At 54.6% G+C, this 26,928-nt stretch overlaps 1 protein-coding gene across 1 annotated transcript in view; it reads right to left on the bottom strand.

Annotated features, from left to right (window-relative positions):
* The window catches only part of LOC113409303 (copine-5), a 130,466-nt gene that overhangs the window by 99,052 nt on the left and 4,486 nt on the right, over positions 1-26,928 (bottom strand). The window contains exons 2-3 of the mRNA XM_026663065.1: positions 9,165-9,205; positions 4,209-4,255 (exon numbers count right to left, since the gene is read on the bottom strand). Coding sequence (XP_026518850.1) covers positions 4,209-4,255; positions 9,165-9,205 — 88 coding nt within the window. The remainder of the gene's footprint in view (positions 1-4,208; positions 4,256-9,164; positions 9,206-26,928) is intronic.

The following is a 26,928-nucleotide window of genomic DNA, read 5'->3' as shown; positions in this document are numbered from 1 at the left end:
GTGTGTACAGGAAGGGATGGATGGAAAAATGGATGAATGGACAGGTGGAATAGTGCGTACAGGAAGTGATGGATGCATGGATGGATGGATGGATGGATGGTGAAGGGATGGACAGGTGGGAGGTGTGCACAGGAAGGCTGCGGCAGGGTCCATCCGCTCTGTTCGGGAGGGGCTATGCCGAGGAGGGCCGTATAAGCACAAGCAGGAGACAGGCAGTGCACAAGGGATGCTGGCTCTCAGCTCACCCCCACGCTAAACCAGGCAGCAGGAAATAACAATGAAAAGAAGCCACAGGGTTGAGCCAGAGAAGCAAAGCCCCTGAATGCGCCTGGCAGACCTCCCCTCTAGTGCTCCCCACACCCGGCTGCCCCTTCCACGCGGCCCAGCCAGCGCTCGCCCCTGCCCTGCTTTTCTCTCTAGTTTGTGGGAAGCTCAGATCTCCCCAAGGCTCTGTAGTGCTGGGTGCACTGCTAATGTCACCCCGCCGACAGCATGTCCAATCCTCCCCCGCCACAGGGCCGCAGCTCTGATGCGGGGGGAGTCCATGCTGGCAGGGGATGGGGGGAGAAGCTACTGTCAGCTGAGGGCGGGGATGGGATGTGATTCTCCTGCTCATGAAAATGAAGGAGAAAAGGTGCTAGAGACAGGTGTGATGTGCACAGCTGCTCCGCCGGTACCCCTCAGTCCCGACCCACAGCCCCTGCTAGCCCAGCCCTGGGCTCCCCCCCAAACTCTGCTGGTGGCCCTCACTCCTGAGGCACCTGCCCAGCAGTGGGTCTGGCCCAGTGTGGGCTGGCAGACATCTGAGAAGGGAGTTGGACAGGGGAGAAGAGGAAGAACTCATCACTTCTAATTGACTTCCCAGCTAACGAAGCAATCAAGAATGGGCTGAGCCAGCCTGTGGCCGGGGCTGTGTGCAAAGACTCAGCTAGTGTAAATCACACCGCTCCCGGATTCCACCTCCGCCACACCACGCAGGGCCACTGAAACCAAGTCAGTTCCCCGGCTGTCCAGGAGGCCCTGCAATGCCCAGTCTGGATCCCCCGAGCTAGGCTCCTGCTTCACTGGAGCAGACGAGAGCAAAGTCCTCCCCAGCGTGCCTCAGCTGGCGTCACAGCAGGGAGGGGTCTAGCCCAAGGCAAGGAGCATTGGTGTGCTGGGTTTGCACCGGTGGCCCGCCCAGGGGCCATGCCATGCTCTGCACTGCGAGCCTCCCGCAGGCTGAGTTGCCATAGTCCACCCTCGGGAGATGAGTCTCTCCTAGCCAGGCAGAGCTGGCAGGAGGCATTTCCTGCCCTGGGGCTCTGGGGCAGCAAGAGTCTCATCTGAGTCGGCTGAGACCTTCAAACTCATCCCACTTGTGCAGCAAACAGAGCTGAACCCAACTCTTCCCCACGGACCGAACCGCACACATTGCTGGCTCTGCACAGATGGGAAGCCAGCCAGAGGCCGGCTGGCCTCCAAACAGCCGTGCACTGAGGCAGGTGAGCTAATCACCGGGAAAAGCAGCTCCCGGGTTCATCTGCCAGCAAAGCCGGGACAGACAACGACCGCTGGTGGCTGGAGGGTCTGGCAGTGGCAGCACTCTGATCCCCAGTTCAGCCCGGCAAAGGTATCCTTGTGACCAGGGCAGAGGCATGCAACAAGCCAGCAGAGTAGATCAGGGCTGGCTGATGTTCTGCTGTTACTAACTAGGTGGCAGGAACGCAGGGATCTAACGCTCTGTCCCTTCTGGTTTCTCTCACTGTCTAGCAGCGTCCTGGTCTCTTTCTCACGCACACAAATATCACCCCGAGGACCGACCTTGAAGCATATGAAAGTGTGAGGGACCCAGGAGGCTGCCAGCATCTTGGCAAGGGAAGTTTGGCTCATTGTGTGGGGCTTGCGCCCCCTGAAACCTGCTGAGCAAGAGCTCCTGGTGTGGCGCCGAGGCCAAAGCCAAAGGGCTAACAACAGCCTGCGATGTGTCACCAAGCTGGAGCTGGAGCAGGGAGACATTATGGCATCTGTGCTTGGCACTGCTGCGACCGCTGCTGGAGCCTGTGTCCAGTCCTGGGGCCCCCAGCTCAAGGAGGATGCTGGTCAATTTGGGGAGGGTTTGGAGGGGTGGAACCATGAGAACGAGTGAAGGGTTGGAGAACATCCCTTATAGGGAGAGACTCCAGGAGCTCAATCTGCTTGGCTACAAGGAGGCCCGGGGTGGCTTGATCACAGTCTGGAGGTACCTTCGTGGGGAACAGCAATGGGATAATAGACGCTCTAGCAGCCGGAGGTCTAACAAGAGCCAGTGGCTGACGCTGAAGCGAGATAACTGCAGACTGGAAGGAAGGTGCAGAGTCTAATGGGGGGGGGGGGGGGGGATTAGCCAGGGGAACAACTGACTAAAGGGGGGGGGGGGGGGGTTTCGGCATCACGGTAGTTTGTAAATCGGGGGGGGGTGGGGGTGGTCACTGCTCTAGAGACTCTTCCAGGGCCTGTGCTAGCCAGCGGGTTGGACTAGATGATCAGTCGTCCCTCCTGGCTTTATAAGTGATAAAACTCCTGATACGTGAACCGCACACACACGAGCACGCACACACGTGCACACACTCACACTGGGACACGCATGCACGCACACACGCATGCACACATGCACACGGACACGCACACATGCGCACACACACAGGGACACACACACGCACACACACAGACATGCACACACGTGCACACACACACGCACAAGCACACATGCGCACACACATGCATTCAGCTCCTATGTCACAAGGGCCCTTCCTACTCTTTTCAATGCTGACAGCTCCCCACTTCCTCCCACAGGCACTTCCTTTGTCATAAACTGAGTGGCCTGTCCGGCTGCCAGGCATCGGTAAAACAGCCCCTCCCGCAGAGAGCCCCAGAGCGGGGCCCAGCTGTTCGCACAAGCTCTTTGTGCACCCGAGTGGAGAGCCCGGTGTTGTCAGGCCGGAGCCAGGCACATGGGAGCCCAGCCCAGAGGGGTCTCTTCAAAGCCAGGGGAGCATATTGTGGGAACAGGGGTCTTGAAGGCCTCTGAAGGAGAAGGACTTCAAGTGTGATGGTTCTACTGTGTTTGTGTACAAGTGTATTTGTGTGTACATGTGTAAACGTATGGGTATGTGTGTTTGTGTGTCTGCTGATGGATATGGGCTTGTGTCTGAGCGCTCACATGTATCTGTGCATTCACGTGTGTTCGTGTCTAGTCACACACGTGTGCCCATGTATCTGCTGACCTGTCCTCCACTAATCACTGGAGCTTTCCGTTATTAACCGCTCATGTTCAAATACCCCCCACTCTGGGGCTGCTGCCCCCAGCACTCTGCCCCCCTCCCTCCCAGAGCCTGGGTGGCTGCAAGGCAGAACCACTCTGATTACCGCACCATTCACAATTGACAAGCGTGGACCCGAGGAGCAGCCCACGTTGCTGTGCATGGCGCTGGGCACGTCAGCCTCGCATTCGTACTCTGGGTGGCTGGTTACGTCAGTCTGCAGGGCCTCTCCTCCCAGGGAGAGCAGGAGTCCCGCTGTAGACTACCTGGGACCTGGGTGGCACGCGCAGCGCCTCCCCACACACAGACAGGCAGGCCAGCCCCAGACAGCCCCCCAGGACACCAGACTTAGAGTGTGCACACACACACACACCTACACACACACACATGTACACATACACGTACACACGCACACAGCCCCATGCTGCAGGATGTTTTCGCCCTAGACACATGCACACGACACTGCCGAGGCTGGGAGCGAAAGAGGCCGGCTGAGAAGCGGGTCTGGTTTTCTGAGCTCAGCCAAGCTTGGGGCAGGATGTGGGGTGGGGAACAGGCTGAATCCTGCCCCTTCCCCCCACCCCACCGGGCTGTTCCTCCAGACTTTCCTTACTCAGTTTGCTGGATATTTTGCCCTTTTCTGGGGACCTTTCAGTGAGGCTCTCAACGCGGTTTGCATACAATCCTGGAGTCCCTCCCACAGTACCCATGTCAGCAGCATTAACCTCCTTTTGCAGATGGGAAACCGAGGCACGTCACAGTGAAGAGACTCACCCGAGGTTACAGAGCAAATCAATGGCAGATCTGGGAATGGAGCCAGGGGGCCGCAAGCTCTCACCACTGATCTCAACTGCCTCTCTCACCTCTGCGCCCCACCCAGGACCCAGCTTCTCCCACAGAAATAGGAAAAAATGGCACAGTTCTTACCTCTCTCCACTGCTTGGTCTCTATCCCCTGGGTATACAGCACACACACTGGGGGGAAAGAGAACAGGACGCAGGTTAACGTGGACAGTTGGACTGGTACGTGCCTCTCCTTTGGGGCGTCTGGTCCAGCAGACCAGAGCCTTCCTCCCACTCTGAGGAAGGAGAGGGTGGGGCTCTAGTGTCGCCTTTTTGATTTGGAAGCCAAAGATTTTGGTCCGTCAAGGGGATCTCTCTGGCTCCCCCCCCCCCCCCCACACACAGAGGTCAGCGTTAGCTGCATCACAACTAGCACCCAGCGGCTCCCACCAGGGCCCCATTGCTCTACAGGCTCTACTAAGAGATATTCCCCACCCCAAACAGACCAGACAGACAGAGGGTGGGAGGGGAAATTGAGGCACAGAGAAAGGAAGTGACTTGACCAAGGTCATCCAGCCGCTAGTGGCAGAGGCAGGAATAGAAGCCTGAGTCCCAGCCAAATGCCCTGACCATGGGGCCACGCTGGTGCTCCATCAGTGCATGCGTTATTACAGACATCGTTCCTACCTGTGGGTCACTGTGCCCTGCTCTGAGTGCAGTTACACCCCTCAGAAGCCTGCTGCCCCCCTGCCCCACGGATCAGCACCAAGGAAGCTGAGTCTAGGCCAAGCTGCCTAACCCAGATTCTTCTGAAATGGTTTCAGCACAGGCCAGGCCTTCCCCAGCACTGACAGGGCATTGCTCAGAGGCCTGGGCGGAGTCTCCATGCCCGCCTGGCATGTGCCCAGAGCAGGGACTGCTAGTGCTACCCGACTGCCTTTAAAGAAGCCCAGAATCACTGACCAGACCCAACACACATGGGACCAGAAACTGGGGACCTCTGCTCTGGGTGTGGGAGGAACAGGGGCCTCCCCCAGCAGGGCTGACAGGAGCCATGCTGAGCTTGCCCGGCTGGCAGCGTCTCCTTGCCCAACCCAGGGGGTGGAATGAATCACCCCAGGGGATCTGACAGGCGGCTTTGTGGCTGCCACATGGAGTGGCAGCGGAAAGACCAACCAGAGATTATTCTGTGTCATGGCATAGCCTGGCCCAGGGAGCTGCTCCCTGGGCAGCTCCATGTGAGCAGCACAAGCTGCTGCTGGCCTGGGGATCCCCACCCAACGCTACCCCGTTCCCTCCCCGTGCCTGAGCACTAGCTCCGCAGCTCCCATTGGCTGGGAACCGCAGCCAATGGGAGCTGCGGGGGCAGCGCCTGCTGGTGGAGGCAGCACACAGAGCCGCCTAGCTGTGCCTCCGCCTAGGAGTAGCAGGGACAGGTTGCCGATTGCAGGGAGCCGCCTGAGGTGAGCGCCGCCCAGATCTGGCACCCTGAAACCTCTCCCGTGCCCAAACTCCCACCTAGAGCCTGCGCCCCGCACCCCCTCCCACACCCTGAACCCCTCATGGAAGGTCCTGTGCCTAGGAGCAGCAGGGACATGTCGCCGCTTCTGGGGAGCCACGCAGAGCCAGGTAGGGAGCCTGCCGGCCCCGCGCCAACCAGACTATAAACTGGACTTTCTATGAAGATTAGAAATGCCGGTTTACAGAGTGTTCCGGTTGGTACAGGGCCAGATAACACCGTTTTTCCTGTATTCGAACTGTAGGGACGTGTTCAGTGTTCGGACTTTACTGAGTGCTTGGGAGCAGCTGCCGGCGTCAATCTCACCCAGAACGTCGGTATCCCTTATCGGACGGTGACCGGTGAGCAGCTGTATTGTGAGCCTGTGACAGTGTGAACCACCAGCCAGGAGAGAGATGTTAGCTAGCGCGAAGGGCTGGGCTCCAACCGAAGGTGTGATGCTCGGCCCCACAGGAGAGGTCCATCGACACCAGGTGGACTATTGTGAGACATTGAAGAGGACGAAAGATGTTGGCTGTTCTGCCCTTGCCCAGGAAAATGGGTCATGAGAGTGGATTCCTCCCACTGGCTGAGTTTGCAGCTCAGAGCACACGGTAAGAGGGGGGATAAAAACTCCTAACAAGGAGGAACTGGATCTCTGTGCTGCTTGGACTCGGGGGAAGGGGGGAGGGACAGTGAGGTTTACTAGACATAAGTAAGAGATCCCCAGAAGCCTTAAAGGATGTATAGAGCTTGTTTATTTTAGAAGCTTCTACAGTTGAACCTCAGAAATACGGGAATGGAGGTTGTTCGTAACTCTGAACAAGACATTATGGACATCAGCCACGGGAGCGAGGTTGGGGCTGCAGACGTGGGGGGCGGGGTCAGGGCTCCAGGCGGGTGAGGGGATCGAGGTTTCTGACCCTCGGGATGCCAGGGCTCCCGGAGGGGAGCTCAGGGTTTCTGCCCCGCACCAGGGCTCAGGGCTTTAGACCTGGGGGGAGTGCTTGGGCCTGGGGCTTCAGCCCGACAGCTTCATTCCCAGCTTCAGCCTCACGGGGGACTGGGGCTCAGGGCTCCACACAGCACTGCTCCCGGTTTCAGCCGAGGGGGGCACTAGGGCTCAGGGCTTTAGCTACATGGGGGAGAACGCTGGGGCTGAAACCAGAGCTCCCCTCATAGGTAAAGCCCCAAGACCCAGAGCCCCCCTCAGGGCTGAAGCCGGAAATGAAGCTGTGGGGCTGAAGCACTGAACCCCGGAGCTCCCCCTCAAGTCTAAAGCCCTGGGGCCCAGTGTTCCCAAGGGTCAGGACCCCAGAGCCCCCCCCCCCGCCCCCTGGAACCCTGACTCCCCCCGTTCCACCGTGTGGCTGCAGCTCCAGCTCCCACCTACCCACCCCCCGCCCTGTGGCTGAAGTGTGAAGCCCCGAGCCCTGCAGGGCTAAAGCCCCAAGCCTTTCCCGCCCCTAGTGGGCCCTGGAGTTTTTATAGTATGTTGGAGGGGGGGCTCAGAAAGAAAAAGGTTGAGAACCCTGCAGTACAGTATTTGCTGGGGTTTTGTTTTGTCTCTGCTGCTGCCTGATTGCATATTGCCAGTTCCACACGGTGTCCGGTTGACCGGCCAGTCCGTAACTCTGGAGTTCCTGTCTGAGGTTCTACTGTATTATACAAATAAGTTACAATCTTAAGTTTGAAAACCTCTCTCTGTTCACCTGCTTTAACCCCGTCAATAATTCTCATTTCCTTTCCCTACGTAATACATCTGTAGATAGTTTGTTAGAGGCTTGGCTGCAAACCTTGTCCTTGGGGTGAGATCTAAGGTGCAACTGAGCTGGGGGAAGTGACTGGTCCTTTGGGACTGGGAGTGACCTGAACCTTGCTGTAATCTGTGGTGAGGGACCAGCTACCACAAAGGTGGATGGGCGGCGAGACAAATCGGCATGCCCAAGGGGACTGTCTGCGACTCCGTGTTCAGGCTGTTGCAGTGCCAGAGACGTTCACACTTGATACTTGGCTGCTGAAATCTAAGCGCAGAACTCAGCCAATATGGGCCCTGCTCCCGCCAGTCTGCCCTGAGGTTGGGACGCAGACTCTCGCCTCACTGCAGGCAGCTGTACTGGTGGTTTCAGTCAGTAGGAACCAGCCTGAGACCCAGCAAACTCATCTCACACAGGGACCACCAAGCAGTCACTTCTGGCCTGGACGGGACTTGAATCAGTGACAGAGACTCTGCGGCCCCAACCCCCATCCCTGGAGCCATCCAATGCCCCCTTCCCCACCCCCCCCCCCATAACTGCGCCAGTGCAGCCTCATGTGCACTCCCATGTGCTTAACGTGACTGTCCATGCAGTGCCATGTGCTGGATGACATGCTGCCCCACAGCATCCTTCCCCCACATCTCTGCTCCCTGGAGGCTGGGCCAGACTCATGCTGCGCTAACGAGTTAAAAGCTAACCCGAGGGGATTTCTGGCTCATTTCACACCCAGATCTGGTCTGGGGATTTCACAGAGGAGAGCGAGAGCTGAGAGGCACTCTCAGCAAATTGTCATTTGGAGACAAGTCAAGGAGCTGTGGGCTCGATTCTAATGCTATTTACTGAACAGAGCAGCTGCTTACGAGACGAGGGAGTTCGGCTGGGCTTGGCGCAGTTCATCCCGGGAAGATGAATTTCCTAGCGGCACGGCGCACTCTGCACCAAGTACTAATCTGCTGGACCCTGCTCCAGACCAGGAGCACCCCAATCCCCAGCGCTGAGCCCCGCTACCCCCGAAGTCCTGCGCTCAGTGTCCCCTGTGAGGGGTTCTCTGGGGCTGGGCTGGAGAGGATGTTCCCAGGCCGCTGCACCTCCCTTTCCTGGAGGGTTTCCTCCCAGCCCCCCAGCTTATCCATCGCTTGCCCTGCCCCCGCTGCTGTGCATGGGGCTCACAGACCAATGTGCGCAGGCCTCTGGCCACAGGGCCCTGGCTGCTCCAGTGCTGACGTACCCCACCCCAGCTCTCCCTGGGGCCCCTGACCAACAGGGAGCAGGAGGCACTGAGACCCTTCCCTGCAAGCCCGCCCCCTCAGGCCCAAGTCTGCAGACCCCGGAGGCGGAGGGGGTTTGGAGAAGCCCCCCACCTTTGGGACCCCTAGCTCCAACCCCTCGGAGTCCCCCCATGTGTATTCCGGTCTCCCCCCACCAGGGTTAGCAGCAGTTGTACAGGAGACCCTCAGCGGCCCTGGGCTCACTTAGCACATCACCACCGGGATGTGGGCAGTCAGACCTTGTGGTCAGAGCAGGAGCCAGGGCAGAGTCCCAGACAGGCCAGAGGGCAAAACTGAGAGTCGAGTGAGATCAGACACGAGAGACAAACTTAGAGCAGAACCACGGATCGATAACCAGCGTTGGGCCAGGGCAGCGGGAAGCTCTCCGACCACAGCCAGGTGGGTCTGTCCCATGGATGACTTGCTGTGCCTGTGCCCTGGGCCCCAGCGTTCTGCCAATCAGCTCCCAGGACTGGGGCCTCTGGCTGAGGCCAGCTCCTCGTCTCACCCCAGGTGGCAGATTGGATTTTACAAGCTCTAAAGCAGCCCCGGCCAGCACAACCCCCCTTGGTACTTACTTGGGTCAGACTTGGAGAAGGTGTCCTTGTCCAAGAGGTGCCTGGAAGGAAGCAGAAGAGAACAGGTTATGGTGAGGCTCCGGTTGCTCCCCAGCCAAAGGGGTCCCCATAGACTGTCTCTGGGCAGAGGCACTTCACAGCCCTGTCAAGCCCCAGCCTGAAGTGGGCGTGATCCACAACTGGGTCGTAGCTTCCTCCCGCTGCCAGCCGCCTCTAAGCTCCGGGCCCTTCAACCCCTGCCTCCTGTTCAAACTGCTCCTCTTCCTCGGCTGTCAACGCAGCTCAGTTCTGGGGTGCAGCACTCCCTGGCCTGAGCCCCTCAATCCCAGCCCTGGGCTCCCCCCCATGCACTGCTCAGCTGATGTATTTCACTTCTCACCCACTGCCCCTCTGCTATTCCAGTCCTGGGCTCTCTCACATCCAGCTCTGCCAGTGTCCCTCAGTCCTGACCCCCAGATCTGGGCTCCCCATTATGGTTGTGCCAATGCCCCACAGCCCTTCTGACTAAGACAGGGCTTTTCCGTACTTCCACAAATGCCAAGAGAGTCCAGGAAAAGCTGCTGCTACCACAAATATGCCAAACCCAACATTTGCAGCCCCGTCTCTCCACCAGCGAACTGCAGGGCTCAGCCGGACCAAACACATCGCAGCAGGACCTACGGTAACGGCAGCATGGCCATCGATTCGATGGCCCCAGGCATCCCTGCTCAGCAACTGCTGTCATCCCCCAGCCGTGGCCGGTGTGCAATGAATTCAGCGGGTCTCAGCCTCCTTTCAAACACACAAGCATTGACAGAAAATCAACATGACAACTGACTTCCTCGTTTGCAGCCTCAGCAGAGAGCCCAAGGGTGAGTGGGCTGTGGAGTCTGGAGGACAAACCTGACAGGGCAGGGCTGAGATGCCGTGGCAGGGGTCAGTGGTAGGAAGCCTGCCTCTCCTGGGCTGTGATAGGCAGTGTAATTACTGATGCTGTGATGGAGCCTAGGTGTGCCAGCAAGGGTCAGAGCCCATCACACCAGTGCCACACACATGTAATGAGAAGCCAGGCCCTGCCCTGGTGAGCGTACAATCTACGTAGCTGCCTTTTCGCTGGAGACACCTGGCACCGTCGGCCAGCGCGCCCTGGACCTCAAAGGAAATAAACCAGCCCTCAGGAGCTGTGCTTGCCAGCACAGGTGTGCCAGACCCCAGCTGGCGTAAACCAGCACAGATCCCGACAGGTCAGAGCAGCTGATTTGCACCATCTGCGCGTCGGCCCATGGTTTTCAGCAGTTGCTGGTTCTAGAAGTGAGGGAAGGCAGCCCCACCCTAAGTCAGTATTTTCTCTCTGTCTCCGTCCCCTCTCCCCCTCCCTAGCCCCAGCGCAGGCAAGTTATCAGAATATCACATGTGCTTCTCATTACTGTCTCCTGATACTTGGGATTTACCAGCCCTCCCGCTCCGGGGAAGGGCTTCCCCTGCTCGCCAGGCATCTGCAGTGGGCTGAGACACCAGGGAGGGGGGTCCAGCCATCGGCGTAGCAGAGAGAGGATGTTGCGCTTTGCACGGCAACCCCTCAGGCAGGTGCACATAGAGCTGGAGAAGCTGCGTCCAGCCCCTTTCTCCACACAGCGGGGGGAGCTGAGCTCTGCCGAGTGCCGCGCGTGGTACAAGGAGCAGGATTGGCTGGGCCGTGGCTAGGATACAAGATTGAATTGTTGCCAGCAAGCAGAGGGAATATCCCAAGTAGGCTTTGCTAATGCACAAAAAGCAAAGTAGCCCAAGGCCTTCCCGGAGCCTCACCCCCTGGGATCTCCCGGGGCATTCAGAGACAACAGGGCTCTACCAAAGGGATGGTGCTGCAGGGAAGGCTGAGGGCAGGAGTCCTGGATTCTAGTCCCTGCTCTGGTGCTACCTTAGTGTCTGCTGTTTAGTGTTTTGAGATCCCCAGTGACGATCGCCATTACAGCATACAGATTATTGATTCCTCCATTGATAAGATGTGCATTTCCCTTCGACCGCAGGAAGACTGTCAATCAAAACAATGGTCCAGACCCTCCATGGGTATCTGCAGGTGTAGCTCTCTGGTTCAGATGTTGCAGTCATTTACACCGGTATAAATCAGGAGTGAACCCACTGGAGAGATTTCAATGGACTTACTCTGGATTCACACCACTTTGACAGTTTTATTGTCTCACCAGTGTAAATCAGGAGTGACTCCACTGGGCCCCGTTCTCCTCTCATTCCCCTGGTGTAAATCAGGAGTGACGCTAGTGAAGTCAATGAAGGGACACTGGGGTAAGGGAGAGAACCCAGGTCCTGCTCTCAGCCAGTGCTCGTGCTCCCTCCCAGAGGATGCAGCCCCTTCGCAGCAGCACGCACCCTGCAGCACCCCATACGGCCTGATGGGCGAGACCAGGCACAGGGGATGCTCAGCCTCTGTCCCCATTGCCCGGCTGCCCAGCGCTCCCGGGGGCTGCCGGAAACCAACCCGAGAGCAAGCGCCAGCACAGGAACAGCCAGGATGGGGAGGCAATGGCAAGGGATGTGCCACATGCCCTGGAGAAGGCTCAGCGGGGCAGCTCTAGCAAAGTTCCCTGGCATGGCAAGGGTTAAAGAAAGGAGTACACCCCTCCCCTTCCAGTAGCTGAGCGTTTCCGCTCCTCGCAGCAGGATGCACCAGCCCCCCCCCCCCCCCCCCCCCCCCATGGGAGAGTCCCTGGCACCAGGCTAGTGGATCAGCTCTGCCATTGCCCAGCTGGGAGATCTGCCCGCGAGCTGCACCTCCCCTTCAGCATGGTGATCAGGAGTGGAGCACTCACTCGGGGCATCCCCACGCCCGCAAGGCAGTGGGGAGATCAGCCATGGCTTCCCCACACAGAGAAAGAGCAGGCAAACTGGTTGAAACAACAGTAAAGAACAGAATCATCAGACATATAGACGAATACAATTTGTTGGGGAAGAGTCAACACGGCTTTTGTAAAGGGAAATCATGCCTCACCAATCTACTAGAATTCTGTGAGAGGGTCAATGAATGTGTGGACAATGATGATCCAGTGGATATAGTGTACCTGGACTTTCAGAAAGCCTTTGACAGGGTCCCTCACCAAAGGCTCTTGAGCACACTAAATAGTCATGGGATAAGAGGGAAGATCATCTTCTGGACCAGTAACTGGTTAAAAGACAGGAAACAACGGTTGGAATAAATGGTCAGTTTTCAGAATGGAGAGAGGTAGATAGCGGGGTTCCCCAAGGATCTGTAGTGGGACCAGTACTGTGCAACATATTCATAAATGATCTAGAAAAGGGGGTGAACGTGAGGTAGCAAAATTTGCGGTTGATACAAAATTATTCAAGCTAGTTAAGTCCCAAGTTGAATGTGAAGAAATTGCAAAGGGATCTCACAAAATTGGGCAACAAAATGGCAAATGAAATTCAACACTGATAAGCATAAAGTAAAGCACGTTGGAAAAAATAATCCCAACTATACATATAAAATGATGGAGTCTAAATGAGCTGTTACCACTCAAGAAAGAGATCTTGGCGTCATTGTGGATAGTTCTCTGAAAACATCCACTCAATGTGCAGCGGCAGTCAAAAAAGCAAACAGAAGTGTTAGGAACCATTAGGAGAGGGAAAGATAATAAAACAGTAAATATAATGCCACTATATAAATACATGGTACGCCCACACCTTGAACAGTGCGTGCAGATCTGGTTGCTCCATCTCAGAAAAGATATATTAGAATTGGAAAAGGTAGAGAGTGGAGCAATAAAAATGATTAGGGGTATGGAACAGTTTCTATATGAGCAGAGATTAAACACACTGGGACTATTCTGCTTAAAACAGAGATGACTAAGGGGGGATGTGATAGAGGTCTATAAATCATGACTGGTGTGGAGAAAGTGAATAGGGAAGTGTTATTTAACCCTGCACATAACACGAGAACTAGGGGTCACCTGATGATATTAATAGGCAGCAGGTTTAAAACAAACAAAAGGAAGTATTTCTTCCCACAACGCACAGTCAACCTGTGGAACTCCTTGCCAGGGGATGTTGTGAAGGACAAAACTCTAAGGGCACGTCTTCACTACCCGCCGGATCGGCGGGTAGCAATCGATCTATTGGGGATCGACTTATCGCGTCTAGTGAAGACGAGATAAAATCGATCCCCGATGGCTCTGCCGTCGACTCTGGAAATCCACCGCGGCAAGAGGCGGAAGCGGAGTCGACAGCAGCGCGGCAGCGGTTGACTCACCGCCGTCCTCACAGCCAGGTAAGTCAACCTAAAATACGCAACTTCAGCTACGCTATTCACGTAGCTGAAGTTGCGTATCTTAGGTCGACACCCCCCCGCCCTCCCCCATAGTGTAGACCTAGCCTCACAGGGATCAAAAAAAGAACTAGAGAAGTTCCTGCTGGATAGCAGACAGGAGCAGCTAACAGGGGAATTTTGTGACGGGGTTTAGAGGGGGAGTGTATGGGGGAGGGCTAGATACATTTAACATTCTTTAAACTTAAAGCCCAAAAAAACCCCTGATAAAAACAAAACATCAACAAAGGAACGAGCTGCAGGAGTAAAAGGAGAAGGCAGGCAGAGTCCAGGAACAGAGTGGGGACTACCAGTTTATTGCACCCAATGCAGCATGTTTATTGCTCCCCCCAGCCTCTCTCAAGGTCTACACTATTGCTGCTGACCCAGGTCTCTGGAAGGGTTTCCCTGCCCACCCCCCGCACTCGCCCCAAACAGAATCAAACCCACCCCCCCATCCACAATGCCTACGAGCAGCCTTCTAGCCTCCCCTAGCAATTCTTGATTTAGTCCTAAGTGGAGCACAGGATCTGGTCCAAGAGGTGAATATAGCTGGACCGCTTGGTAATAGTGACCATAACAGAATTAAATTTAACATCCCTGTGGTGGGGAAAACACCACAACAGCCCAACACTGTGGCATTTAATTTCAAAAAAAGAGGACTACACAAAAATGAGGAGGTTAGTTAAACAGAAATTAAAAGGTACAGCACCAAAAGTGAAATCCCTGCAAGCTGCATGGAAACTTTTTAAAGACACCATAATAGAGGCTCAACTTAAATGTATAGCCCAAATTAAAAACACAGTAAGAGAACCAAAAAAGTGCTACTGTAGCTAAACAACAAAGTAAAAGAAGCAGTGAGAGGCAAAAAGCATCCTTTAAAAAGTGGAAGTTAAATCCAAGTGAGGAAAACAGAAAGGAGCATAAACACTGGCAAATGAAGTGTAAAAATACAATTAGGAAGGCCAAAAAAGAATTTGAAGAACAGCTAGCCAAAGACTCCAAAAGTAGTAGAAAAAAAAATGTTAAGTACATCAGAAGCCGGGAGCCTGCTAAACAACCACTGGATGGTCGAGGTGCTAAAGGAGCACTCAAAGACAATAAGGTCATTGCGGAGAACCTAAATGAATTCTTTGTATGGGTCTTCACGGTTGAGGATGTGAGGGAGATTTCCAAACTTGAGCCATTCTTTTTCGGTGAAAAATCTGTCCCAAATTGAGGTGTCAATAGAGGAAGTTTTGGACAAATTGATAAACTAAACAGTAATACGTCACCAGGATCAGCTGGTATTCCCCCGAGTTCTGAAGGAACTCAAATGTGAAATTGCAGAACTACTAACTGTGGTTTGTAACCTGTCATTTAAATCAGCTTCTGTCCCAGATGACTGGAGGATAGCTAATGTGATGCCAATTTTTAAAAAGGGCTCTAGGGATGACCCTGGCAATTACAGTCTCACATCAGACTGGTTGAAACTATAGTACAGAACAAAATTGTCAGACACATAGATGAACATAATTTGTTGAGGAAGAGTCAACATGGTTTTAGTAAAGGGAAAGCATGCCTCACCAATCTACTAGAATTCTTTGAGGGGGTCAACAAGCATGTGGACAAGGGGGATCCAGTGGATATAGTGTATTTAGATTTTCAGAAAGCCTTTGACAAGATCCCTCAACAAAGGCTCTTAAGCAAAGTCAGCTGTCATGGAATAATAGGGAAGGTTCTCTCATGGATGGGTAGCTGGTTAAAAGATAGGAAACAAAGGGTAGGAATAAATGGTCAGTTTTCAGAATTGAGAGGTAAATAGTTGTGTCCCCCAGGGGTCTGTACTGGGCCCAGTCCTATTCAAAGTATTCATAAATGATCTGGAAAAAGGGGTAAACAGTGAGGTGGCAAAATTTGCAGATGATACAAAACTACTTAAGATAGTTAAGTCGCAGGCACACTGCAAAGAGCTACAAAAGGATCACTCAAAACTGGGTGACTGGGCAAGTAAATGGCAAATGAAATTCAATGTTAATAAATGTAAAGTAATGCACATTGGAAAACATAATCCCAACTATACGTATAAAATGATGGGGTTTAATTAGCTGTTACCACTCAAGAGAGAGATCTTGGAGTCATTGTGGATAGTTCTCTGAAAACATCTACTCAATGTGCAGCAGCAGTCAAAAAAGCAAACAGAATTCTGAGAATCATTAGGAAGGGGATAGATAATAAGACAGAAAATATAATATTGCCTCTATATAAATCCATGATACGCCCACATCTTGAATACTGTGGGCAGATCTGGTCACCCCATCTCAAAAAAGATATTATTAGAATTGGAAAAAGTTCAGAAAAGGGCAACAAAAATGATTAGGGGTATGGAACAGCTTCCATATGAGGAGAGATTAATAAGACTGGGACTTTTCAGCTTGAAAAAGAGACGACTAAGGGGGGATATGATAGATGTCCATAAAATCATGACTGGTGTAGAGAAAGTAAATAAGGAAGTGTTTAAAACAAACAAAAGGAAGTATTTTTTCACACAACGCACAGTCAACCTGTGGAACTCCTTGCCAGAGAAAGTTGTGAAGGCCAACACTATAACGGGGTTCAAAAAAGAACTAGATAAATTCATGGAAGATAGGTCCATCAATAGCTATTAGCCAGGATGGGCAGGGATGGTGTCCCTAGCCTCTATTTGCCAGAAGCTGGGAATGGGCAACAGGGGATGGATCACTTGATGATTCCCTGTTCCGTTCATTCCCTCTGGGGCACCTGGATTGGCCACTGTCAGAAGACAGGATACTGGGCTAGATGGACCTTTGATCTGACCCAGTATGGCCGTTTTTATGTTCTTATACCACATATATATACCTTTGCAGATTATTTATTATCAGGGCAGAGCCTGAAGCCATGAAGGTGGGAAGGGGCTGGGAGTCAGGACTCCTGGGCTCTCTTCCTAGCTCTGCTCGGCCACTGACTTGCTGTATGTTCTTGGGCAACTCACTTCACTTCTCTGTGCCTTAGTTTCTCCATCTATAAAAGGGGGACAGCATGGCCCTGCAGCCCAGACATTTGTAAAGCACATGGGGATGCTGTAATTTTAGTCAGATCAAAGGCCAGCAGGGACCATTGTGATAATCTAGTCTGGCCTCCTGGATAACCCGACTGTGGCCCGGCCAGGCGTGAGCCCAGGATGTGGAGTTTCCCCAAGAGTTGTCGCCTGCTGAAGCACCTAATGCAGTGAAAGGGAAATGATCTCAGGGCTATTGTTGGCTTTGGCTGGGAAGATTCAGGATGCTGGGCCCGGGCCGGGCAGGCAGTAGTGCTGCACTCACGTAGCACCTTTCTCCCCAGGGTACTGCTGAGCACTTCCCATGGGCAGGCAGGTATCAATCATCCGCTTTTACAGACAGTGAAACTGACTTACAGGGGGCAAGTCCAGGGTCACAAAATGAGTTGGTGGCAGAACTAACAAGAGACGCCAGGAGTCACAATCCCCCTGCCCTGCCCTAACCCCCGGGCCACACTCCGCCTCAGAGCCAGGACTGGGACCCAGGAGTCCTGACTGCTGGGCCCTGCTCCCAGGTGGCGCCTTCAGTTGTTGCTTTCTGGCTATTTTTAAGCCACTCTGCAGGTTGTCCCAGGCCAGGAGTTTTCCCTCTTCCTGGAGCCGTCTCTCTCTGGACCCGGTGCTGAAGGGAGATGGTGCCTGCACAGCGACTGCTCAGCACTGTCAGGCCCTGAGGCCTAGTTAAAGAGATGCTGAGAGGTTCTTTGGTCTGGCTTCCCTGGGCTGGAGTTTCCCACCATGTCTCTTAATTAGCCCAGACAGGTTTCAGGAGGTTCTCTCATTAGAGAAAGAGCTCATTCTGTCAGCATCTGATCCTCCCATCGACCAGGGCTGGGATCCATTCCAGCTCAGAGCATCGAATCACAACCAGCTGCACTCCTGTAGCCCTAAGAGTTTTCTTTCTGCCCCTGGAGAACTGCAAAGGCCTCCAGCTAAGATCAGCTGAGCCAGAAGGACTGGGGCGGGGGAGAGGGGGGATTTTGATTGTATGTTTTGTGGCTTTCACCCTGATCCACACACCTGGAAATGCTGTCTAGTCACTAGAGCAGGGCAGTAGGCACCAGGGCTCCCAGTTCTATTCCCTGAGAAGGGATGTTAATCACAGAACCCTGGCCAGTCTCCTACTCAGCGAATTGCTCTCCTCCCCTGTGATTTCTCTTGTACCGGTACGCAGCAGTCTCATTCACTTCCAGCTTGCACTGTTGCTACTGTCAGCTGTCCAACAACTGCTGGGCTCCGCCCTAGAGGTAGCTGCATTTCATGAGAGCCCGGTGGAAACTGCAATCATTCACAAGGAGAAAGAAGAGACGAGTAGGCTTCCAGCAAGTGGTCCATGAGTCTGCTAGTGCCTTCCAGCTCTTTGGTTCCAGCAGTAGCATTTGATACTCTTAGATCCACAGGTCCCAGGTGCAATCCCTGCAGATGGCCCGTCCAGGAGTGCTGTTATCTATAGCTCTTGCAGTGCAGATCAGAACTAGCCTGCCGGCCCAGCATGCACCGTGTAAGGAAGGGGGGTGCTACTCCAAGTGGCTGCAATGTAGCTAAACCCCTGGCTGGGAGGGGTGCTCAGAGCAGCAGTGACAATGGGGGTCTAAACCCGAGCAATGTGATGTGACCCTGTAACATGGAGCCACGCAGCTGCCTCCCAGCCCATGGCAGCAAGAGCGGGGGGGGGGGGGGGGGGGGCGGCAGGGAGGAGGAGGGGGGGGGGGGGGGGGGGTGGGGGGGGGGAGGCTAGAAGGCTGCTCGTAGGCATTGTGGATGGGGTGGGTTTGATTCTGTTTGGGGAGAGTGTGGGGGGTGGGCAGGGAAACCCTTCCAGAGACCTGGGTCAGCAGCAATAGTGCAGACCTTGAGAGAGGCTGGGGGGAGCAGGCAGCTGAGAGGCAGCAGTGCGGGGAGGTTAGAGGAGAGGAGATCCTGGACGTAGATGGGGCCATGAAGGCCCTGGGAGACCAGGGCAGTGATTTGGGGTGGATAGGCCAGAAGGCAGCTGTGCCCACGTCAGAGAGCCTGGAGAGGGCTCAGGGAGACTCAGGGGACCCTGTGAGCAGACAGGTGATTCCGCCCAGGGCAAGTGGGGAGAGCAGGAGAGACAGGGCTGCATCAGGGGCAAAGCACCACGAAGGCTCTGGTCCCTGGGGAAGCTCATCCAGGGATCCCCAGCCGGGGGGAGCTGTTTGCTGATGGCTCAGTCCTGCCCCTCCTCCCCCACTCCGTGTGGTGCATTAGATCAGCCCATTGGAGCACGTCCCAGCAATTGGCAAGCAGCCCCCAGACCTCTAATGGGCATCAGCTGATTTGTTAGCCGAGATAGATTGGCCCATTAATCACACACGGGCAGGCCAGGGAACCAGGGCCTGGAGCTCGGCTGGCGATGGCAGGAGGGGAGGGTTGGCTGCATTTCCCCCGCTTCCCCTTGGGAGGCCTGATCTGACGGGAGTGCCCACCTCAGCACAGGTCACCAGGCCAATCAGACGCCACAGCCCCCTGCGCTGGAGAGGTGCCCTCGGACGAGCACCAGGCTCTTCGTACCCAGAGCAGCTCAGTTGTGGGCGGAGCGCTCCCATGACTCTTGCCTTCCTTAGCTGCTCCTAAGCTCACCAACAGGGGCAGCTGAAGGCCCCCAAAGTCCCATGCCACAGCTGCCTGCTGAGCTCCAGAGCAGGTGCTGCAGAGATCCCCTAACTGGGCTGTGCACGAACTGCACTGCGGTCCCAGAACTGCTGCCCCTTCTTTCCCGGAGCCTTCCCCAGGACACAGCTGGGAAAGGCCCAGGGAGCTGGGGAGCTTTGTCTCTATTTGCACCATTACAGCCACTGGGCTCGGTGCTGCACGTCCCAGCGTAGGGAAGAGCCCCTGCCTCAGGGAGCTTACAGTGGAAACAGACAAGCTCAGCACAAGGGAGCTGGGAGCTGGAGGCAGCGCAAGCAAGCGCCCAAGGTCAGCCAGCGACTCCTGGGCAGAGTCAGGAGTTGAGCCCCCAGTGCCCGAGGCCCCGTGCTCTGCCTCAGCCACAAGCCCAGCACTCCGCTCGACCTGGAAGCGCCGGGTCAGTTTCCTGCCCTCACACTGCTGAGCACAGCAGAGCGCCAAGCACCTGCCATGCACATCTATAGAACGACCGTCGTGTCAGCTGAGTGTGCCTGCACCTCCCCCGTCCCGCCCCGTAGCCGAGCAGAGGACTCCAGTCTCCACAGCTCACCCCTCGAGCTACTGAGCCAATATCCTGTGGCCAAATGGGAAAGAACCTTTAGAAGCCGGGCCGCAGTCTCCTTAACCAACTGGCTGATCAGCCCTGGGCCAAAAGAGGATGACGAGATTCCTCAGCGCGGCCTCCCCTTATCTCCGGGGCTCTCCAAAAATACTCCTAGCGCCCAGATGCCTACCAAGTGCAAAGTGGCAGCCAGAGATGCTGTGTGTGCCCAGCTCCAGTCATTCTGCAAATGCAGCCGAGCAAAGATAAGCCCCCGCTCCCACCTCCCTCTTAGCACCTGCTGTATGTCAATAGCCTCACTGGCCTCTTCCTCAGGTGCTTCTTAGGGGCCCACTCCAGAGATGTGCTGAGCACATCCAAAGGGGTGCTCAGCTCCCTGCAGGACCATGTCCTTAATGCATGTAGGAATTTATCCTTTAGGAACCATGTGCTACTGGCCAGCTCGGCTGGCTGCTCACAGCTGATGGCATTCCAGCCACCTAGAGGGTAATCAGAGTAAAGAAAACACGGGACGCCGTGTATGTACCTCGGCATGCTCGCCGAGGAGCTCCGCAGGGCCCCGGGTAGGAATGCTGAGCTGCTCCAGGAGCAAGCCTGTCAGCCAGAAGGGATGAAGAGAAGAACACAGCAGCAAAGACCACGGGGAGGCTCTGGCCTAGCCCAGCACCAGCTGGCAGGAGGCAATTAAGGGGCTAGCACAGGAGTGTCAGCTCCGGAAGAGCTCTCAGCCACTCTGGAGCGGGTCAGCCTCTGCATGCTTGCGTTGCCCTGGAGAGTGGTGAGAGAGCTTGGTTCTGGGGGGCTCTCAGTACTCCCGTCCCAGCCTCGCTGCAGGGAATGGGGAACGAGCTCTGGCTGGAAAGAAACCCCCGTTCGGAAGATCCACCCACCCCAGGACCAACTTGAGCCAAAAGGAGTTGCTACAGAACACAGTGGCTATGGGAGCACAGGATCTGTGAGAGACAGCCCAACCAGAGTGTAGAACTAGACCCCATGAGGCACCAGGGAGATGGTCCACATGGGACCTAATCCCGGCAGGTCTTTTCTGTCTCTATATTATAATTCTAGGAGTCAGGCCATGGAGAGCTCTTAGCAGTGACCTGACCTTCAGTCCCAAAATCCACCAGCAGGGGGCGCTGTGGGACACAATCCGGAGACACTGGTTGTAAGGGATTCCCAGGGACTCAAATACCAGCCTCTGCCAGGAGGGGGCACAAGAAGGGAATGGTGTAGGCACGCTGGCTGTGCGGGAAGTTCCCAGCTACTCCAGTGCCGGCCTCTGCCAGCAGGGGGTGCTCTGTTATTGAGTCCCCTGTGGAAGAGTCTGGACAAAGTGGAATTTTAAGGAAACAAACACACCTATGATTTGGAGCTAGGGGGATGGTTTTTTGTTTTTCTCCTAAGGGTCAGGTTGATTAGGGGTAGTGCAAGCAGCTGAGGAGGGGAACACAGAGGAAGGGGGGGGGGGGAATCCATCAGCCCAGGTCCTTAACAGAAAAAAATCAAATCAAATCTCAAATAAACAGGGAAAAAAACACTTGACATCACGGTTTCTTGGCTCCCCCACCCGTTTTTCTTTTTGAAAACCAAGGTCAAGTTGTACAGCTCCAGACAAAGCCCCTTCTCTTTCTGATCCAACAATTTCCATATGAGAGGGATTCAGAATTAATTCCTTCGCTGGTTACAGTGGCAAATCAGACAGCAATCACCATGTGAGGAACTCGGACACACACAAGAGACAGGAGGAAAAATTATCGGCCAGATCCTCAGCTGGTGTAAATCAGTGTAGCCACCTGTCACGAATTTACACAAACTGCCAGATTCTGCTCTCACACCAGTTACATCAATAACTACTCCAGAGATTTCTACAGAGTGACTCTTGATTTACACCAGAATCACTGAGATCAGAACCAGGCCCGTGGCCTGACTCTGATCTCATGGAGCAGGTTTAACACCAGAGTAATTCCATAGCTATAGGGAGTGAAGCAGGGGGGAGCTTTCAGGTCATAAATGTGCTCAGAATCTGAAATTCTGCTCAAGTTCTCCCCCCCCCCCCCCCCCCCGCCATGAAATGGAATCACTTATCCCGAACACTTCTTAAGAAGCAGGGCTCTAAGTCAATTACAGCAATGTGATATAATCATAGTGAATACAGGCAGGGTTAGAAAAACAGTCCAACTTCTGCGGAGCGGAAAGAATTTATTTGAATTTGAATTTTGTATCTTTTCTCCTTCCTGGGGCAAAAAAAAAACCCCAAACAAAAACAGCTTCCTACCCAGCCACTGTTACAAGAGGAACGTACCCCATGGATTATATATAAGAAGCTAATTATCTGACTTGCTACACAATGAATGGTTGGGTGAGTTCTGCGGCCGGAGGCACTGCAAAAGCGGGTGTGTGCTGCGTGCATTGCTGCCCTGGCGAGAGGATGCAGGCCTGTTTGATGGGCGCTGAGGCGAGCCATCGGAGAAATGCTCTAATCCTGTCTAGAGGCCCCATGGGGGGCTGCTCAGCTCTGAGGCCCTGCCAGCTCCAGGGTTAGGCAGTGCCCCTGTAGTTTTTACTTACAGTAGAACAGAATCAATGGGCATCCCGTGTCTGATTTACAGGCTCCATAGACAGCGTTGCTACTCCCAGCCTTCGTGTCCCTTAGCTGCCTTAGACCTCAGCCTCCTCCCCTGCAGCTCCCCCCACGCCAAGGACCCCTGAGCCCAGAACAGCGTCCCTGGAGAAATCCCCCAACTCCGTCTCCATTTGCTCCAAGTCGATATTACAGCTGAGGGATCAAAATCTGAGCTGGAGGCCATGCGTGAGGCCAACCCAGGCTGCTGAGAGATTGCAGAAACGGGACTAGGACCGACTGACACCCCGACTGTTTTCACGGCTGTTCCCAGACTAGCCTGAAATTCTCACACACACAGGTTCTAAAGCTGAGGCAGGGCCAAACACCTGATCCCGACCCTCTAGAACTTTGGGACGGTTCCAGGCCAGATCCCAGCTCTGCCGGTCTCCACACTGCACCAATCTGCTCCTCGGTGGAGATGGCTCTTTGAGCGCAGGGGAGAGCCGAGGGGCGTGGGGTTAGGAGGAATTTCATAGTTCTGCTGGGGACGGACCTTCCCTCAGTACTCAGGCTGGACCCGACATGGGTAGGAGATCCCAAAAAGCTCAGCTAGGGCCCACTGTCATTCCTCCCAGACCTCGGCACCTCTTGGGCCCAGGCTGCACTTATCAGCAGAAGCCCACCTGAGTCCCACCCCAGGCTGCAGCCTCCAATCAGAGCGTAAGGTTCAGGCGAGCGTTCAGTCTTGTAGGGGCTTCCCCAACGCTCTAGGCATCGGACCAGATGCTCAGCTGGTGTAAATCAGCGTAGCGATATTGATGTCAATGGAGCCGCAGTGCTTTACACCAGCTGTGTGGGTCTGGCCCATTGTGAAGCTCGCTCTTCGCTGGATTCGAGCAGCCTGATTCCTCTCTCACTGACACTGGTCCTACATGCGTGTGATTCCACTGACTGCACTGGAGCTACCAGTGTAAGTTAGAGGAGAATCAGACCCCTAGATGTTGTCACCCCGCCTGCTTCCCTTTGCAGGGCTGCTACCTATTTGTCCACACCCCCTGCTATCTCACCGTTGCCAGCCCCCGCCAGGCTACACCTGGAAAGGGAGGCTACAGCCCCCTTTCTCCGCTGCTTTTACCCAGGCTGTCATGGCAGGTTCTGATTGGCAGCCCTGGGAACTGACGCCCTCTCTGTTTACAGCACAGGTGCAGAACCAGCAGAGCTAGCTACCCTGCCCTGTGCTTAGCCCTCACCTGTGGTGCCCCTGTCTCGGTGTGAGAGGGGGTCTGGGCTCCACGGCCATTCTGCTGGGACTCCCTCCCGCCAGCGCTGGTGGCTGTGGTGACATGGACGTGTGTCCATTAGCGACTGGACTGAGATCTGCCAACCAGGCGCTGGATGGCATCAGCTTCCATCCACATCAGCATGCACTGGATTGGAGCCTGTAACCAGGGTGCAGATCTCACTCCCAGTCCCCACAAGCCATCAAAACCCACAGAAAACATCAGGCCAGATCCTCAGCTGGTGTACAACCCTGGAGCGACACCAATTCATGCTGCCCGAGGCTTTGCCCCAGTTAAATGACTCAGCCTGTCATAATCCTCTCTCTGGACGGGGTGCTGGCTCCCCTCTGCCCAGGAGCTAGGTGGCTCCCAGAACAGCCGGCTTGCTTTTTATTCCTCCTCAGCTGTGATTTGTCATTAAAATCTATGAGCTTGGGGCATCATATATTATAGACTGGAATTTATATTCACCACAAGGCTTTTTCATTGCATCAGTGAAATAGCCCTTCCCTTCTCCCTGCAAGCAGGATCTCTCAGAGGCGCCCGGCAATCTAGGAGCACAAGTTCTAGCGACTGTCAGCGGGTCTCGTGCTCCTAAGTCAAGGCCTTTGGGAAACAAAACCCACCTCTGCAACTCGGAGCAGCAATGACAAACAGCCCTCGCTGCTCTCACCTGCCCTGATGTTCCCCAGACAGCCCCTTCCCCTCCTCGCCACCCTGACCTTTCGTCTCTCCACAGCTCCTGCTGCATTCCTGGCCTCAGGCTTCTTTGCCCACCAAAGTCACTGCTACTGCCTGCCTCCCTGACCCCTTCCACTTTCCCCACTGTGACACACCCGGCCCATCCCTTGGGAGTGCACCTGGGCGGGGCCCCTACTGCCTGAGCGACGGACCAGCCCTGTGAGCGCAGGGACAGCAACAGTCTCACAAACCGTTCCACATGTTCCAGCCACCAGCAGGAGACAAAGCCACACTTGGCCACATGGGCTGGCTCAGGACTGACGGGCTCCCGCCTCCTGCCAAAGGCTTTCAGGTCATTGCTCTGTCTAGTTCCCGGCCCTGCATCGGACCACGTGATCTGACAGCCCACCTCCTACAGGAGAGCAGGAGCCCTACATGCCATGTGCTTCCTTGTCCAACCTCCCATCTTGTCTTGCATCCTGCTAAAGGATCAGTGCTCGGAGGAGGGCAAAGAGACACTGCCCACCCAAACCACAGCCTTCCTGTGCAACGGTAGAGCGACAGATGAGGAAATTCCTTCCTGGTCCCTGCCAGGCCCCCATCCTTGGAAATCTTGGCCATAGTCTGTTCTACTTAGATGCCAAAGCTGGAAGGGTGTGTGCCAAGGCAGCCATTGGTAACCTAGTGCACTAATGAAATGCCTCTGCTAATTCAGGGCGCAATGGGAGAAGCCCTGCAGGTACAGATGATACCTGCACGTCACTAGGTGTCGTGCAGTAGTAGTACTGAGTGGTTAGCGCAAGGAACTAGCATTCAGACCTGGACTTTCTGCCACTGAAAGGACCAGACCCTCAACTGCTGTCAATTGAAATCAATGGTATTACACCATTTACATCAGTGAAGATCTGGCCCTCACTATGTGACCTCAGACAAGTCATTTCCCCGCTCTGTGCCTCAGTTTCCCCATTTGTCGCTGGGGTAGGAATCCCGGCCTGCGATCACAGCGCTGGGAGAAGTGGAAGGAATTCCTGGAACACTAGTAAAGGTGAACAGGGAAGGCTGTTACATCCCGGGGTGTTATGTAAGCAAAGGCGACAGCTGAGCAGAATTCAGCAATCCGAGTTGGAAGACAGCACATCCTCAGTGAGGAGCCAGTATTTCCCATGGAGACGCGCTAGGCTTTAAAGGGGAAACACGCTTCCGACACAATATGCTTTAAAAGAAAAACTAGTTATGTGGGCGAGCTGCTCTCTGATTGGGCAAGGCAGACAACACGTCCGTTCCTTACACTGCTCCGATTGCTGCATGGTAGCTCCAGCAGCCCAGGAACAGCTAATCCATCATGTGTGACCGAGAGTGGGGCAAGAAAGAGTCCCTCTGAATGTATTCAGGCCCCCAGTTAATCCCTCTTTAAAGCCATTTGACTCTGGCACAGAATGTCCATTGTTGATTGTTGCTAAGAAATGGAAAGGTCAGCAGCAAATGAGCCACTGTCATCGGCAAACTGCAAAGCAACACTGAAAAGTGAGGGACAACTGACATGCCGGGGGGAGGAGGGATTGATGGCTGCACCTTCCTTGGCTTCTTGAGGACAGATAAAGGAAGCCTGAAAGGTCTGTATCTTTCTGCCTGTGTGTGTGTGTCAAGGTGTGGGTGTCTGTCTAGCTGTGTGTTCTTTTTTTTTAAAAATTATCTTTCCCCTGCTTGTTTTTTACGTTTGAAATTCAAGTCTTGTCTACCCTGATTTTCCTGGATGTCTCTATGGACAATCAGAGAACTGGCAGGATTAAGTCATCACAGGTACCACTGAGCACTGAGAGGGGGAAGGGATTTTAACTCAGGCTACTCCAAGCTCTTTGGGTTTGTTTTTTGTTCATACCTCGTTAACGCAAAGGCCTAGCACACCGTTGGGAGGAAAGATTTCTATGTTAAAGAGCCAAACTCCTCCGCCCTTTCCATTAACGAGAAAGGTCACACTCTGGTCCTCCAGAGACCTCCAGCAAAAAACATGAAAAACTTGATAGTAAAAACAAGTAGGGGAAAAAAACTTTTAAAAAGTTCAGTCATTCTTTACAGATCATAAAGGTGAACAAACTATTCCTTCCCACGGAAGGTCAGCACAGAATCCTGCTCCAACCAGCCCCGCTAATCAGACTCGAGGATGGACTCAGCACAAAAATGCACTGAAATAATCTTTGAAAAAGTCTGCCTCCCCTCCTCCAATCATGGGAAGCCATCAACCTCAGCGGGGCCTGGATTGGACCCCACATCACTTCCCAGTCCACTGACCCCTTGACACTGTCAGCCACGTGCCTGGGATGTCACAGAGTGGTGCGTTCGGCAATTCCCCGCTATGAACATTGCCCTCACGCGGTCTAGTGACGGTTCCGGTTACAGCTGGGCTCTAAAGGGTGACGCATGGAGAGAGGTGTGAAGGGATGGCGAGGAGCAGGCTGCTGCTGAACTGAGCGGTGCTGGCTCCTGCTTCCTGGAGCTCATCACAGTGAGAAGCTGATCACTAGAGCCATGGCACTGGCAGAGCCTGTGCCAGCTAATCCACACCCCTCTGCCAATGCTCCTCAACCCCCATGACAACAGCGTACTGCCAAGCCTGGGTCCCTGCACAGCTCTGCCGGTGCCCCTCCATCCCAACCGGCAGCCCCCTACTGCC

This window comes from Terrapene carolina, unplaced genomic scaffold (genome assembly GCF_002925995.2).
Source record: "Terrapene carolina triunguis isolate 2854851 unplaced genomic scaffold, T_m_triunguis-2.0 Scaffold32200, whole genome shotgun sequence".
Taxonomy (NCBI): domain Eukaryota; kingdom Metazoa; phylum Chordata; order Testudines; family Emydidae; genus Terrapene; species Terrapene triunguis.
The sequence above is the reverse complement of the archived record's forward strand: the minus strand, read 5'-3'. Positions and strand labels throughout refer to the sequence as shown.